Genomic DNA, 16236 nt, shown 5'->3' on the forward strand with positions numbered 1-16236 from the left:
TTGCTCTGCCTTCAACATCTCTGTAATCAGTGGCTCTCAATTAGCTTAGAAATGTAATATCATCAAAATGTTGATTCAACAAACAACCCTCAGCATTGCACTGCTGCACAGAAGACATTACTATCTAGCTTCTGTTTGGTGAACTACAAACAATGATTATTTAGGTCTGGTTAATAGTGAACATACTTATGAGCAGAAGATCAAACAGGACACTACAAAAACCCTGAAATTGCCTTTTCACCACTAGAAATAATTACTCAGTGCTGGAGTAGCTTATCCCTAATGAGGTATCACCTCTGATATGGACCCAAGACACTGATTTGAAGAAAAGGGAAGCTAATGTTCGTATTTCCTCCAATGCAAGCATTCTACAAAGTCAATGTTCAGTGTTGAAGACTTTCAAAGGGACTTCTTCCCAGAAAAGGACAAAAAAAAGGAAAAAAAAAAGTTTGTAACCATCATCAAATAATGAAAAATACACACTTTAAAAACCAAATTTGAAGAGGCGTCAAGTCAGTCAGACTTCAAAGCCTGATGCTATGCCTCTTAGAAAGAAAAGATACATAGAGAGTTTCTGCTGCATCAGTATCACAAAAAACATATTAGACAAGGTAGCTTATTTTACAACCACCTAGCAAATGGCAGAAAGAGAAAGAAAATAATTTTCTTGGAATAAATAATACCTATTTCATAGAGAACGAAGATTTCTAAGACTTTTATAAAGTCTTTGATTCCTTCTTAAAAAGAAAGGTGCAACATGAGAGCAAGAAATTATGAAACAAAATATTGCAGGAGTTGAGAGTAATGACAGTTAAACTGTACCTGTGAGAAAAAAGGGTCCTAGAGAGGCTAAGGACAGCTAGATGCTGAAGACATCCACGAAGGAGGGCTCCACACACCTGGTTTATAATAAAAATGACTGATTTTACTTTATATAAACCCAGAAGAGCACCTAGGAATAGAAGGCGGGGAATGTGTCCTTGGTATTTGAATCTCCACAAAAACCATCTTTACCATATCTAGCGCACACTCCGTGTTGGATAAATCCAGATGAACAAGGGCATTTGGCTGCGCCAAAAAATTGTACAAGCTCTAAAATGGAGAAAAAAAAAAAAAAGAATTATCCACGTTAATTTTGATATTATTACACCGATTACTGGATTGCTATTTCTAATTACACTAATGAGTAATGCTAATAAAATTGCACTACAAGATGTGTCTGAAACTTCTTTTCAGCTAATCAAAAGTAAAACAGATTGTCTTGAAGGCTATTACTTTTTAAAACAGGGGGAAAACAGTGCTCAGACTACATCTAGCAAACATTACTCTTAATGCACAAGTCTTGAGTTACCTTGCAATTCGCTTTCACAGCAAATGATAATTAATTGAATCAGAAATACCTTGGAATGTCACTCAGCTTGCTGTTACATTTCAGAAAGGCTAATTGGTTTGTAAATTTAAGCCAGTCCCTTTAAGCACAGGGAAGCAACTAATTTGCCTCTGAAGCCCACGGTTATTTCTTAATGGCAGCACTGCACTAAAGGTTTAAGGGAGAACACAGAACAGGTAGCAAGATTTTGATATTGATAGTACTGCATAGGATATGTCATGTAAATGTTAGCGTATGTAAAACTTCTTGCTGTACACTGTTTTATTTTGGGCTTTTTTTAGTCTCAGAGAACAATACAGAAAGATAAAGTCTGACCTAATTCACAGAAATGTGGGACGCTCAACTCCACATGAAATCCAGCCAAACAGAGCATGTTCGACACTTCTAAAATAGATCCATCTTTCTAAAAATTAGGTCATTTAGCCCCTATACCTACAGTGAAAGAAAAGTCCCCGCTTTAAAAATCCCTATGCTTTACTAAGGTTTATCTTAATTGCTCAATAACAGGATTTCCTTACTCCTTTGGAAAACTGTCCCACAGATTAAGAGATCTCACTATTAATAATATTTCTCTTTGAACCATATCTCTCTCTCTGACAGGCTAAGAAAAGGCCCATTTTTTGTACTTATGTCCCTTAAAATATCTGTAGGTAGACATAAGATTTCTTTAAGCATTGCCTATCAAAGTTGTACATTTTATTTTACTTTTTACATTATTTGCTATGTTTTTCTCTTTTTAAGAGTAATTCACTAGTGTCTTTACATTTAACTATTTGCTTGCTATCTTTAAATCCTCTTGTCCTGCTGAAACTTTTACCTCTTATGTCTGAAAAGACCAGTTCGTTCAATGCGCTGATTAATCTGAAACTAGTAAGACTTGTAAAAAAGTCACAAGTCATGTCTGACTGCACTTTAAATGGTAAGATCGGGTGACTCTAGTGTTATAAGTTTTAGATGCTCAGTACTTCAAACCCTGACACTTACATTCACACAACTTTTGATGTGAGAGAGAAATATGGATGTAACAGTCAAAAAGTGAACACATACAAATTGAGAACTAAGTGGATTTTGTTATGGAGAAAATAGAGCTGCACCTCTATAGCAATCGATAAACTGAACAAAGGAATTTCAAAAATAATTACATTCTTCAAAGAATCATGAGCTTCAACAGCATGTGTCAAGGAAGTGTACAGATTTATTTATACAAACAAAAATACTGAAAACCAGAAACTAATTAAGTCTTTCCAAGTCAAAATAAATTGTTTCCAATGAAAAATTTGTAATACACTTAGTGCTAAAAAGAAGATGAGTTTTTTAAATTTTGTGTCACTTTCAAACAGAACCTGGGGAGCACGGTAAGTTCACTGAAACAAGTGGCACACTTGCAGTTTTCTCATTTATCAGTATAAGCCGAGGACTAAAAGCATGAACTAAAATTATGTGGACTCATTTAGGCATGAGGGGCAATTTAATTCTCTGACTATATACTGAAGAGTAGAGATCAAAACGTTATTTTCTATCCTTACTAGAACTGTACAGGCAAAAAAAAAGATCTACACAAAATGGCTTTGCCCTTCTCATAGCAATTAATTAAAACATACATTCATTAACTCACAAATGAGAAGAAAGTGCTTACTGAGAGATCATCACCACGGAGTGCATTCCCTGAGAGGTCAAGATAGACAAGCGTGCTCGCAATCAATGAGTTGGCACTCAGTGACTGGGAAAGGCTATTCACCCCTGCAAAAATAAAAAGAAGGAAGCACTCAACTTAGTCTACTCTAGACAAAAGTAGCCCAAACCCTGCAAGTGCACAATTTCAGTGAACACAGGCATACATAAACGTTTCATGACCTCCTGTTACCACCACTGTACTACAGCAGAGGAATACAGATCACCAGGTGGATACAAGACCCTTCCCTGCCACAGCACACCCAGTTTTGCCCAGACCACACTCCACCAGCTACCCTGATGGAGCCAGAGTGTGTTATAGGTCCTGGATCCAGGGAAGGAGTCTCTTTTGCAAAGTCTGAAATAGTTTTAACAGTGCAATCACATTTTGAAACAGACTTTTAAAACAGAGTTTACTCCATAATGTTAAGGCAGTGTCTCCTTGCAAATAATAATATTTTGATAAAAGTATCTGTGGAATTAGATGAAAGTATTTGCGGAAGACCAAGTACATTAACAATTCTAATTGCCAGAACTTCAAAAGCAACTGATGAGGCCTAGAAATTAAAAATATTTCAATTACTTATTTGCCTGTAATTTCAGAAAACCATATCAAGAGATGCATAAAGACTCTCAATTCTTGATCAGAACAATACATAGTTTTCCCATTAAAATTAAAAAGCTCACGTTGCGAACAAACCAGTCAGAGCTTTTTTCCTCTAAAATTCTCCATCTTTTCCAAATACAAACTAGGATGTGGCCACTTCCAGTAAACTTAATTTTCATCTGAGGGTTCCGTAGCTTATCACCAAGTTTTTAATTCATTGTAGATGGCTATTGCTGCCTTTCACACAGCACGTGTGTGTTTCTTATATGCATGTGTTTTTTAAGTGCCTGGCCAGAGCTGTAAAGTGGGCAGGTGTTTTGATCTACTACACAATAATGGGCAATTTCTCAAAGCTGCTGGTCAGTGAAAATGGACTGGCATTCAATGGATGGAACATGCCCATTCTTCAATTAAAAACTATTATGAAATGGATTTATCAGTGAGGATGTGGAGGAAGCAACTAGCAAGCCACTGGGGACCAAAATACCTCACTTCATAGAATCATAGAATGGTTTGAGTTGGAAGGGGCCTTTAGAGGCCATCTAGTCCAACCCTCCTGCAAGGAGCAGGGACATCTCCAACTGGATCAGGTTGCTCAGAGCCCCGTCCAACCTGGCCTTGAAAGTTTTCAGGGATGGGGCATCCACCACCTCTCTGGGCCACCTGTTTCAATGCTCCACCACCCTCACTGTAAAAAAAAAGAAAAATTTTAAACACTTGAGTGCTTTAGTTTTCCAGTCTTCCAAATATTAATAAAGTCTCCCATGTTAGTGGTATGGCTCTTGGTTTCAGGAGGCTTTTAATAATGAAAAGAATCAAAGCACAGGGACATCTTTGCCAAGTGTCAAAACTTTTTCTTTTGGTGTAATTTTTCTTTTATCTCAACCTTACAATGTTGAATCTCCACCCTATCTATAAAGGTAAACTGAAAATGAATACTTCTTGAAAGATCTAGAAGCTCTTTTTAAGCACTAGAGCTTATAGTTTTGGATTCACTTTAGTGAGCCTCTTCAACAGCATTTTAAGCAACAAAAAGAAGTAGAAACAAACGTAATGTACTGTTAACAATTCAGCATATACTACTGAGAACCAATTCTAGGAATACAGGAGCAGTGTCTGAGGGAGAAGAATCAAACAATCCATAACATTGCTGCCCATTTCATGTTTAAAAAGGTCCAACTGCTCAAAATCAGCTCAATCACTGAAGGCAAACAATGCAAATGAGGGATTTTTTAATTAGCCTTTGGCTCACGCTCAGAAAAGCAAGCTCTATCTTTGAATAAGTATACTAGGGTTTTCCATTTAACCAGAATCTTCAAATCAATAAAATTTTGGTTTGAACTTCACCTACCTCATGCTATACTGTAACAGTAATCTCACTTTCATTTGCAGACAATCTTTCATGCTTTTTTACTGCTCTTAGGAGGCTCAGAATGTTAATAGCTCTCAGAAACTTTGAGATACAATATTTGAAGAAGTATCTTTTCAGAAGTTACCATCTGAACTTCACTTCTCAATCTTAGAAACTTATCTTTAACAGAAAGTGCTTTTTACAAAAGGTCAAAACCAGTGAGGGATTCTACAGAATTTCTGAAACTGAAAAGTTCAAAATAAAAAAAAAAAAAAGTAAAAAGACAAGGAAAAAGGAAGGCTGGAAAAAAAAATTCCATGCACCTTGGAGTCTACTGAATCCAAGATCCAAGGTCTCCTTTAGACTTTCCCCACATAAAACACTATAATATTCCCCCCCCCCCCCCCCCACTGTTACAAATACAAAAATAGCCTCTCAAGTTAAAAACAATTCAGTAGTGTCTTCTTAAGTTAAAGTGGCTAAGATAAATAGATAGCTTTGCAGATAACCGAAGAGGTGAAGATGAGTTTCTTCAGGATGAGAGGGTTATAAGAATTCCAATTTTAAGATATTGCAGATACTTTTTTAAGGAATTCTGAGGAGCTGCCATGGGATAGTACACAGGGTGGCATGTTACTCTCTGGAGAACAGATCGTCATTGCAATGCAGTCTGAACTAGGATTCACATGAAGTCAAGTATTAGACATACCAGAATATATTCTCAGCTTTTGTTTAAAGATTTGTCTTAAAAAAAAGTGTTAAAAACCTTCCAAATTCTTTTCATAACCTCAGAATTCATTTTTACTGACAAGAGTTTTGTGGATGAACTTCATCAAGTTGGCATTTATTCTTTACAAAGACAGAAGCGTAGCTAGAGTGTTCTCTTGACTCAACGATCATAAGCACTTGCTGAGATCCTTCAGATCACATGAAGAAAAGCACAGCATGAATGAACACACCAGAACTGCATGAATTTCTGTCAAATTCATGAACATTTAATCTTGAGAGTACATGTAAGGTTAGTCAAGATTCTTAATTGATTGCTTGTCACCAAAAATGGAGTTACTGGTTTAATAAAGTCCTATTAATAATGACTGAATAAATTCAGTTTAGGGTTTACTATTTCCTTATGCATAACAAGAGCTACAGAACACTCAAAAAACAACAACAAACCTTGCTCCCCATCCATATTCCCCCAGGCCAACCCTTAAAGCTCAGCAGAACACAGAATCTGCACTTCACAGAGCAATAATGAAAAGGACAGAAGAGCATGGCTTCTAGCTGTTATCAACTAATGTCCTTCGTAGACTACAACTCACTCATCTTTTCCAGGTCATCAACATTTGTGAAAATGTTGCAATAATGTCAGTGTATTTTTTCTATTTTTAACATTCATGCTTTATACAGGAGACCCTGGGTTTGTACAGTCTAAGAGGGCAATGCATCTATTATTTCTGAAACAGCAATGGAAAAAAAACCCTGAAAGCTTCTGACTTGTGTTTCAGTACTGGCATTGCTTTTAAAATACATATACATTTCAATTACAATATCAAATCAGAAATTTGTACATTATAAAACAAAGAAGTCCTTACTCAGAGCAAACCGCTTAACAGCCATTATCACAATACTTAGTTTCATAAACTAATTGCGTGTAGAACATTTGGAAAACTCCCTACACATTTTTGCTTCAGACATCTTTTTGAAACATATATGAAATGTATCATTTATGCCAATTCTAAATTCAATCTTTCTTTACAACACAGGTTCAAGTCCAAAGCTTACAAAAGCAAGTAAGAGTTTTTCAAAGAACTGAAGTGGACACAGAACACAGCCAGTGGGTCAGCAAGCCAGGACGGCAAAAAAGCAGCTGCAGGAATACACATGAGAATCATTTACAGAATTAATTACCTTATAATCTGGTAACAAAAGGTATTATTAGGATGGAAGCCTAAAACTTTTAGAACTTTAGAAGAAGAGGTATACTTATAAAACATACCTTTAGGTGACAAGGAAGTTTTAGATAAATTTAAATGTTTCAGTCCCTTTGGAAGCTTGGCGAACTGGATGCTCAGAGATGACACACCTGTTGAGGGAGCAAAAAGAAAACGGATGTTTTCAGGTTAACTGTGAGATGTTAGGTTTTCCCAGCAATCACACCAGGGGAAAATTGCACTGCTGGAACTACCAGAGGAACTGCACTCACTGTGAGAGGTGGCCCAAGATGACCCTGTCATTTTATGACTATAAATCTTTAAAAATGATTGATGTAGTCAAGGTCCCTTCTTTGCTAACCACTGAACAGATAGGGAACTTTGCTGTTAATGACCAGTGAGCTGCCTGAATTAGTTTTAAAACTACATAATGCACACATACTTCTGAGAAGGAGTCAAAGGGAAGACATTACACATGTCAAACACTCAGCACTCGGGAAATCTGGAAGCTTTACGGTTCAGCAAAAAAAAAAAAAAAAAAAAAACAAAACCAACAAAAGAACTCAAACACATGTGAAAAAAATATCAAACAATGGGAATTCATGAGAAACTTCAGACTATTTTTATTTTCTTTTAAAAGAAAGGGCTGTCAAGGCAAGAGAGACACACCCACACTAGCTAACACTGCTCTCTTTTCTGAAATAAACCCTAAGAGCCTGAAACCTCCACTGAGTCTTAACGGCCACTGAACTCCCTTACAATAGCCTGCAGGTTACCAGCCACTACACAGGCTTGGAAACACTACAACTGCTTGCAATTCCAAACACTAAAAACCTATTAAGATGCTGACACAGACTGGGCTACCTCAGCACAAATCTAACAAAAGGAAAAAAAATAAAAAGCACTCAGTGTATCCAAGTTCTACACTCCATAAATTTAATCCCCGCAGTTAAGCAAAAGATTGAAATTTGATTAAGAGGGCACATCCTAAATAACAATGGAATCAATCCATGAAATATTTATTAGAAGAATAAATCAACACAGAAACTCCACGCTTAACTTGAGGTGTGAAATATAGTCCTCTACATCAACTCACTTGGAGAGAAAAGGGCAAAGAGAAAGGGAATAATGCCTTTTACTTGTTTCAGAACACAGTAAATGAAAAAGCTGATACTTTTCTCCACCTGTGCAGACATGAAACAGTCTGCTAGTGTGTCACATACATACGTTTACTCTAGCCAAGCTGAACAATTTCAACATCTTACCAGCACTGGGGGTTAAGGATCCACTCTGTTACAAACAGAGATGAGAGCTTTAATGGCAGAAGTAGATAACTGCATCCAGGCACGCAGTTTTGAATTAGAGTATTTCTAGGCTTCGGTATGTTTGTTTTGCATTATTTTTAACAAAATATGAGATTAAATTCTGATCCTAGTAGAGCCAAAAGCAAAACTCCCATCACTTTAGTATGGCTAGATTTTAAAGCCAAGACTGATAATAAACTTTGCAGGTGTTAGTCTCACAAATATGGAGAGTACCATAAAGGGAAGCCAATCACAAATTAAGAGACTAGTCTCAGTGTAAATCACTTCACACAAATAATGCTTTGTATTTGAACTGAAGCCAGATTCTGTGCCTTAGTTAAACTAAACACACTTCCCATGTTATTGGAATACAGACAATTGTATTAATGTAATAATACAATGTCTTTACTTATTGGTACTCAATAATATATAATAGCTTACGGTGCTTTTTTATTCAAACAAGGCACAACAATATGTTCTTCCCCTTAATTAACACAAATCTGTGTTATTTCCCTTGTAATTGCAAAATAATCTGGTTGAACTTCCAGTTCATGCAGGTGATTCTTCAAGAGATATTTTCCAAAATCCATACACTTACATAAATCTCCACTACGCCAGCTTTTACTTGTGAAATGCCTGCTGCCCCTTCAGTTTAATAAAGTCAAAACTACCTTGCACTCAGCGAACATCAGATCACAGGACATGTAAATCTTTCTTAAACTGAAAAGCTGCAATATTTGCACATTGCAATTATGGTTAATTTCTCTTTAAGTACTCATATAACTTATCTCATTCTCTAATGAAAACGTCAAGTCTTAATTGCATATGTGACAGGAGAGACTGAGATAATGAAAAAACCATATTAATTCCTCCAAGTTGTAGTTTCTGCATTTCATTTGTATCTTGTACATGAATACCGCAGAATGGTTTGAATCTATATGTTTGCTGCAAAGAAAGTACTCATACTGATATGTTTCAAAAAAAAAAAAAATCCCCTGCATGGTAGAGTATCTACCAAATGCTTTGGTCATTTCTTTTGCTTTCAAGATAAAAATGAGTTCATGTATCACAATCTAAATATACTTCTTCAAAAACAGAATCAACACTGTGATAGCCTTTTTTCCAACTTACAATAGAAATTTTTGTACAATGCAATTAGGCCTACGGCACATTGTAATAATAATGTTCTTCAGCAAAAATTGGCTTTCACCTGATATGGATTCTTAAGGAGACCAAGCAGTAATCAGCAGGCAAGAGGTAATCAGAAGAGTTAAAGCAATTCATATGAATGATTTTAAATAAAAAAAACTACTCTGAATAGATTGAAAACAAAAATATTTTCAAATTTGTTTCTAGTCAGAATGAAAAGAAACACAAAAGAGGAAGGGAAAGAAACCCCTTCCCATCTTTTTTTCCTCACTGAAACAGCAGGAAAGGAGACGCCTAAAAACCCTGTGTTAACAACACTGAGTCAGGGGTTGTAATCAAAATGAACAACTTTTCCCTTTTGAATCATGTCAGCAAAGAGACGGGAAAATTTCCTCAACACAAACCAAATAAACCAAGAAAAGGTCCACTGTATAAAATTCTTATTTTTCTTCTGGCCCAACAGGAGCACAGGACAGTCTGATCCCAGAACGCTGTGTGCCTGGAATGCATTAAGTGAAGCAAACGGAAATCTCACATGGGCAGTGCTGAAGGGTCAACTCCAGACTGAAAGAATGTAACCTTATTTTAAAAATAAATGCCTCTCGGGTAAATAGAGAGTAGACAAGGGAGAGGAATGATTTGACTTGATATGTATTGAAATCATGCCTAGCAGTGCCTAGTCTGAGAAAAGCCGAGCTGTTCAGCTTGATTTTCCATCTTGTGGAGTCAACAGCACTTTGCTCCATAAGGATGCCAGTTATGCCAGCATTACTGCACACCGCCAAGTGCTGGCAACACAACAGGCTGGCACAAAGCTGAAAAAAGGAATAGCTTAAATACTGAAAATAAGGATGGAATTACAGCTGAAATAAAAACACAAAATCATCAGGAAAATATAAACCAAGCAAAGTTGCCTCATGCTTCATCTTTCAACTGATTACATTGCTTTTAAAAATGCACACCACTTTATTTACTCTCTAGTGCTAAACAGTCACTGTGTTCTATCTTCCTGTAAAAGAAACCTCTATGAAAATGTAATGAAATTTAATTAAGTCTGTGATTGGTTGAAGACATATAAATATCTCTCAACAAGCTAATGGATATGTATGAATCAAAAAAGAATAGTGATGCTCAGTCATTTGTGAACAACAGGTATTTACAACAGCATTACACACAGAACAATACCCTATTATTCAGGCAAAGCTGAAGGGAGCATCAGTAATCCTCCTATTACATTCATAGAAAGAGAAAAATACAAACGTTACAGTACCTCTGTCTTCAAGTGGGTTGCTAGCAAGATTGATCGTATGGAGTCCTGAGTTGGGATTATGGGCTAGGGCACCGGCTAGTTTCTGTGCAAAATCTCTGCAAGAAAAGGAGAGGAAGAAAGACCCTTGTTACCTCCTATATCAACAGCACATTCAGAGGCTTAAAAACGTCAAGGGATTACTAGACAGAAGTGGCGTAACCTACTGCAGAGCAGTTACTGGTTCTTCACAGTTTTAAACAATGCTTATCTGGCTAATTTGCTATCTTTCAAAGCAGGTTATTTCATTATTTATATATTCTGTGGCCTAAGAGACTGAAGGGAACTCAATCAAAGCTCAAACTGCTTTTGATAAAGATCTGAAGATTAAAAAAAAAGGAGTTACACAGAATAACTTTAAACATGAGCACATCTTCTGTCTCCTCCATGCCATGCGTGAGTGGGATATATACATTAACTTGCATATCACAACCTCCTTCACTCACAAGCCAACCCCCTCACTTGCAACAGTTCTTTATCAACAGTCATGCAAACAGATGGGCCTTGCAGCATATCCAGAAGGTCAACAAACCAGGATTATTTCTGACCTTGTAAAACAGCAAGAATAATGCTCTCAAAGAACAGCAGCACACTGGTGAACAAGTCTTTGCTTGCTCCATTTCGCAGGGAGAAGCATCAAAGTATGTAACTGGCTGACCACACTCCCAGCAACATGTCCCAAGAGAGATGGTGGTACGCCAGTTCTATAATGCTCACAATAGCCAGGCCAGGTAGCAAATAGCTTTGAACTAACTTTAACCAACTATGGTAGGTAGCTGTAGCAGCATGACCTACCTCTGTTTCAAATCAATTTGAGAGGCAAGGGAACGCTGCTCCATCTCAGAGCATTTTGCTGCAGGTGGACTACCACTACTTAGAGCATGAAGTTAGCTAGCTTGGGTCTTCCTACATGACCACACTGTCAGACTCAGGTGGAGACACGGTCCTCGCATTAAGTCACAAGGCCGCTGGCTGCTACCAGCTCCAAGACAAATCCTCTGTCCTTGTACCAACTGGGAAGCTTTCATGTATTAAGGGACTAGCTCTACCATGTGCTTTTGTTAAACTGAGACTATAATTTCAGTATTCTTACATCTAAGTTTGATACTGAGGTAGAAATAAAAAATATCCCTTGAGATTCCATGACACAGCTTCTTTCTCTCTCTGCCTTGAAGTACAATATCTTACCTCCTGTAGGTCAGCGGTGAGCTACCAGCTACATTGCTTTAAAAGCAGTAATTAACACTGTCCATGTTCCTTGGGACAGATTCTGCCTACCATAACAGTGATCAGCCTGTGTGCTGAGCACAGCAGTGGAGACCGCATCCTCTTCAAGTCTCTGGAAAAGGGTGGAGACTGGACAGCAGTAGTCTCAATAGCTTTTGGTTATCTGTTGTTGCGAGGTCTACGGGAGTACAGATGTTCCAGGGAAGTTTAGTTTCCCTTTGAAACTCCATGTCTTTAGACAAGACTCCTGGGGCTAGAACAGGTTCCAGCGCTGCAAATGCATGATGATGGGCTGCCTTTAGGAAAAGTGTACTTTTTTCCTAAAATACAAGCAGCATGTGAATACAAATGCTCAACAAAAAGAAATTCTGGGCTTGAATCTCTGCCACCTGACAGGCCTCAGGGTATCCTGCTTTGCTACCAGCTGCTGCTGCAGAGACTACATATCTCCCGTAGGTCCCTGGTTACATTTGCCAACACTCTGTGGAGACCCTCCAGCATTTCAAACACTAAATGCCTGTGCTTAGGCAACTAAATCAAGCTCCTTACGTCCAGCCAAGAAAAATGAGGTTTTTCAGTTAAAAAAAAAAAAACAAACAAAATCCCCTTTCTTCATAGGGAGTTTCCTCCTCTTCCTTTATTCCGAACAGATTCTTGTCATTACAGTCTTCTGCCTACACTTCCAAACTTGTTTACAACCTCCACTCCAGCTTTTGCCACCAATACAGGCAGGATTACCAGAACATTTTGGATAACTAGGGTGTGTGTGAACTACTCAGCAAAGACACAGTAAAGTGACTGCCACCAGAAAGCACTGGATTACGTTTGTAGGGCACAGGGGGATCCAAGGTTCATTTTGGAAAAAAAAATAATATAACTTCCCAACTCCCTGTGCAGCCTCTACCATAAATGGAGGCTCCTGGGCTCTGCTCACTGGACAACATCCCTTCCCCTCCTTTGTCCAACTTATTTCAGGTCCTAAAATTTATTACTTTTTTTTGGCTACACACTTTGTGAACAGAGCACACAATGTAAACCTGACACTTTCTATAAAGCATCAAACTCGCTCTGTATGCATTGCACAGCCATGCTTGCCTGAACTGAGGACATTCAGACCTGGAAGTAAAGCCCAAAAAAAGATTCAGTTGAACTACATATATGGCAGAGTAAGCATATTGCACCAAGGGTAAAACTACCACAGATCTGGAAATCTCAGACAAACAAAAGAATTCCTCAAGATCTGTCCAGCTAACATCCCTGTAACAGAAAAAAAAAAAAACAGGATATGTGCAGGAGGAACGAACACTTTTAGGTCTAAGGACATTTAGAGTCCACCCAACAAGGGAAGACGAGATGCAATGTGACTGTCAAAGGCTCTCTGGATACCAGCAGCAGGCACATCTGGTTTTCCCCCTCTGTCACAGCTGGCCACTACCTTTGCAACAGGGCTGCACAGGACAGTGTGGAAGACAGTAGGGAAGTTCTGCCTGCCAGCTTTCAGAGAGTACATAAGTGCAACAAAGAGATCATTTTCACCAGCTCCTGCAAACAGGCTTTTGCAGACTGAACAACGTGTCCTGCAGTTTCATGGAAATTAATATTCTGATTACCACATATTGTCCCATTCCTCTGAAACACCTCAGGGACGTAACTCTCTTTTCAAGCTCATTTCTTCAGGCCGTCCTGAACAATTCTCCTTTCCTTAAAATCTCACTATTGCATACCTCAGTTAACACACTTACCAAAACATCAGTGTTTGCAATATGCATTAAAGCCATCCAACACAATCTAGACTGCACCCTTTACATCCGTTAAAGAAACAGCAATAGGGATAAAATTTTCAAGAGCATCTAAACCAGCGCAATTCTTATCAGAGGGTTTCATTTGACATCCTGTTTTCCCCAACAGTAAGTCCGTACTTCCCCAGTGCTGGGTCCTTACAACTGCTACTGCACAGTAGTTTGCTGTCTCATCAGCTGGGAGGATGAAAAGGGTTTACGGGGCCATGGCCCAAACCAAATTACAGAAATTCTAGCTGAAGGTGTCCCTGCTCACTGCAGGGGGATTGGACTATATGGCCCTTAAAGGTCCCTTCCAACTCAAACCATTCTATGATTCTATGAAATTACTGGCTGGCTTGCAGGAAGAAATATGCTCTTGCAGCTGCCCAGGTTATTTCTCAAAGCATTGCTCTTGGTAGCTCGTTCTTAACCCTGGTTTGGCATTCTCGCACAGCTCATTAAAAACAACTGGTCAGTAAGCTACGTGAAGGAAGATACCCAGTAACAACATGGTTTCTTCCCAGCAAGCAGATACGATAAATGGCAAAACTGACTAACGCGTGCTTGACAAAATCAGACAGACAATGCTGACTGGAGCAGATACACACCAAGGCAACGTGTCAAATAACATACGTCTAGATTGAGACATGAAAACCAAAGTCACAAGTTGATTATCTCTCGAGTCCTGTTAAAACTGAAACCAATTAATCCAACTGTGGTAAGTTAAGGTAGGCAATGTGCAAAAGTAGTCAATGTATCTTTTAATATTAATGATTATCATTGAATTTCATGGCACATACCGCACGAAAACCAAGATTAAAATCAGGTGCTTATGTTTGAATGACAGCTATTAAAGGCAGTGCACCAGTGAGCGGAAAGTAATTCCAAACTCCACCTCAAGCTTCTTGGGTCATTTAGGCAATTTTCTTTTAAAGATAATTCAATGGAAGACCAATTTTTAAAAGGGGGAAAAGACCCAAAAAATGCAAGAGGAGACAATGTAAAGCACACCAAATATTTTCCCTGTGCTCATTTCCCTTCTTTATTTGTAATTCAGTATAGTGTTCTGCTTCTCCCACCTTTCCACTGTTTTTTTTATTAACAGAAAAAGTCATTAGCACTAGAGTTTATCTTGTCTACATTGCCTTGGACGTTACTCTAATACTAAGACAAGCTACAAATACTTCCAACTGGACTAGCTTGTAACTTGAACTTTGCTTCTATTTCCTGTGAAGGGAAAAAAAAGCAAATACCTATTAACTACAACTGCATTTAAAATATATGCAAGGATTAAATTGTATGGCTTATCTCTATGTACCCTTAAGGCTATGGCAAAGCGTTAAACTTAGTTATCTACTTTCTTGCTTCTTTAAAAAAGTTGTTAATGTAGAAGTCCTGTTATATTTGAGCAGATTGCAACTCACAGCAAGATAAAAACAGCTCTCTTGGGAATGAAACAATAATCTGTTATGCAACTTGGAATAATACACTTTTTAACAAAACCTCACACGCTGTTTTTTAAATGATAAAGAGGTGTTCATACTTCTATTGGCAACCATATTTGGAGAGGAACAGTGTGGGCTGATTTAGGGCTAATGCCCTTACGCAACCCATTTTTCTCCATTCAACCCTACTCGTCAGGCAGAATCTGAAAAAACAATCCCAGTTTAAAGGTATTTCTTGGACATAAGGAACTTCCAAAAAACTTGATGATAAGCTCGTGACTACAGGCTCCTCAGAACAAGGCAGACATCGAGCACGAGATTTTTTTAATGTTTATTCTGACTAACATGCATCACATCTCCTTTTTGCTGGGAGTAAGCGGTAACTAATGCAACACTTCAAAGGAATTACTTACGTTCGAAGCCCGGCATTCTCTAATACCAGTTCTTCCAATCGATTGGACCTACTGACCACTCGCAATATCTGCTCACAGACATCAGCGGACTGCCACAGAAAAGACAGAACAGCATTAAAGAACACAAACATGGAACAGACAATTACTGAGTTATAAGCTGTACATCATAATAGCATCCAGGCTGTGATCAGCTTTTTGTCATACATAAATAGTAAGGATATCAAGAACATCCCAGAGAAAGAGTCAGATGGCAACAGATTACTTCCGGAAAAGACTCAGGGAAGTGAGAGGCAGACTAAAAGTGAGTCATTTATTAAGCACACCACCTATTCACAGGGGGCACAATTTTTATAATGATAGTAAAAACCTCAAACTCTGTGATTCAGAAAAAAAATGCTCTGTTAATTTTTAAAGAAATTTTGTTCATATGCATGCCAATTCTTCGAAGAAAGTGTCAACCAGTACAAAGGAGAATAAAACCTGACCAGGAATGACAACTAAATACAAAGAAAGATGTTATAAGGCAGACCAAAAAACCTCAAGAGCAAAAGCACTATAGGTACAGATCCTCCAAAGACTGCTAGCGACTAGTGCTTAAGGGTCAGTGCATTTCAGTATGAATTCTCCCAACCTACATAGAAGTAAATTTCATCTCATGATC

The 16236-nt window shown here is 38.0% G+C and overlaps 1 protein-coding gene across 5 annotated transcripts in view; it reads right to left on the reverse strand.

Moving 5' to 3' along the window:
- CARMIL1 (capping protein regulator and myosin 1 linker 1) overlaps positions 1 to 16236 on the reverse strand; it is a 194852-nt gene that overhangs the window by 80212 nt on the left and 98404 nt on the right. For all 5 annotated transcript variants that reach the window (XM_086740524.1, XM_086740527.1, XM_086740528.1 and 2 more), the window contains exons 10-15: positions 15576 to 15664; positions 10674 to 10768; positions 7016 to 7102; positions 3027 to 3130; positions 1015 to 1092; positions 823 to 899 (exon numbers count right to left, since the gene is read on the reverse strand). In XM_086740524.1, coding sequence (XP_086596650.1) covers positions 823 to 899; positions 1015 to 1092; positions 3027 to 3130; positions 7016 to 7102; positions 10674 to 10768; positions 15576 to 15664 — 530 coding nt within the window. The remainder of the gene's footprint in view (positions 1 to 822; positions 900 to 1014; positions 1093 to 3026; positions 3131 to 7015; positions 7103 to 10673; positions 10769 to 15575; positions 15665 to 16236) is intronic.

This window comes from Chlamydotis macqueenii, chromosome 2 (genome assembly GCF_036417535.1).
Source record: "Chlamydotis macqueenii isolate bChlMac1 chromosome 2, bChlMac1.mat, whole genome shotgun sequence".
Taxonomy (NCBI): domain Eukaryota; kingdom Metazoa; phylum Chordata; class Aves; order Otidiformes; family Otididae; genus Chlamydotis; species Chlamydotis macqueenii.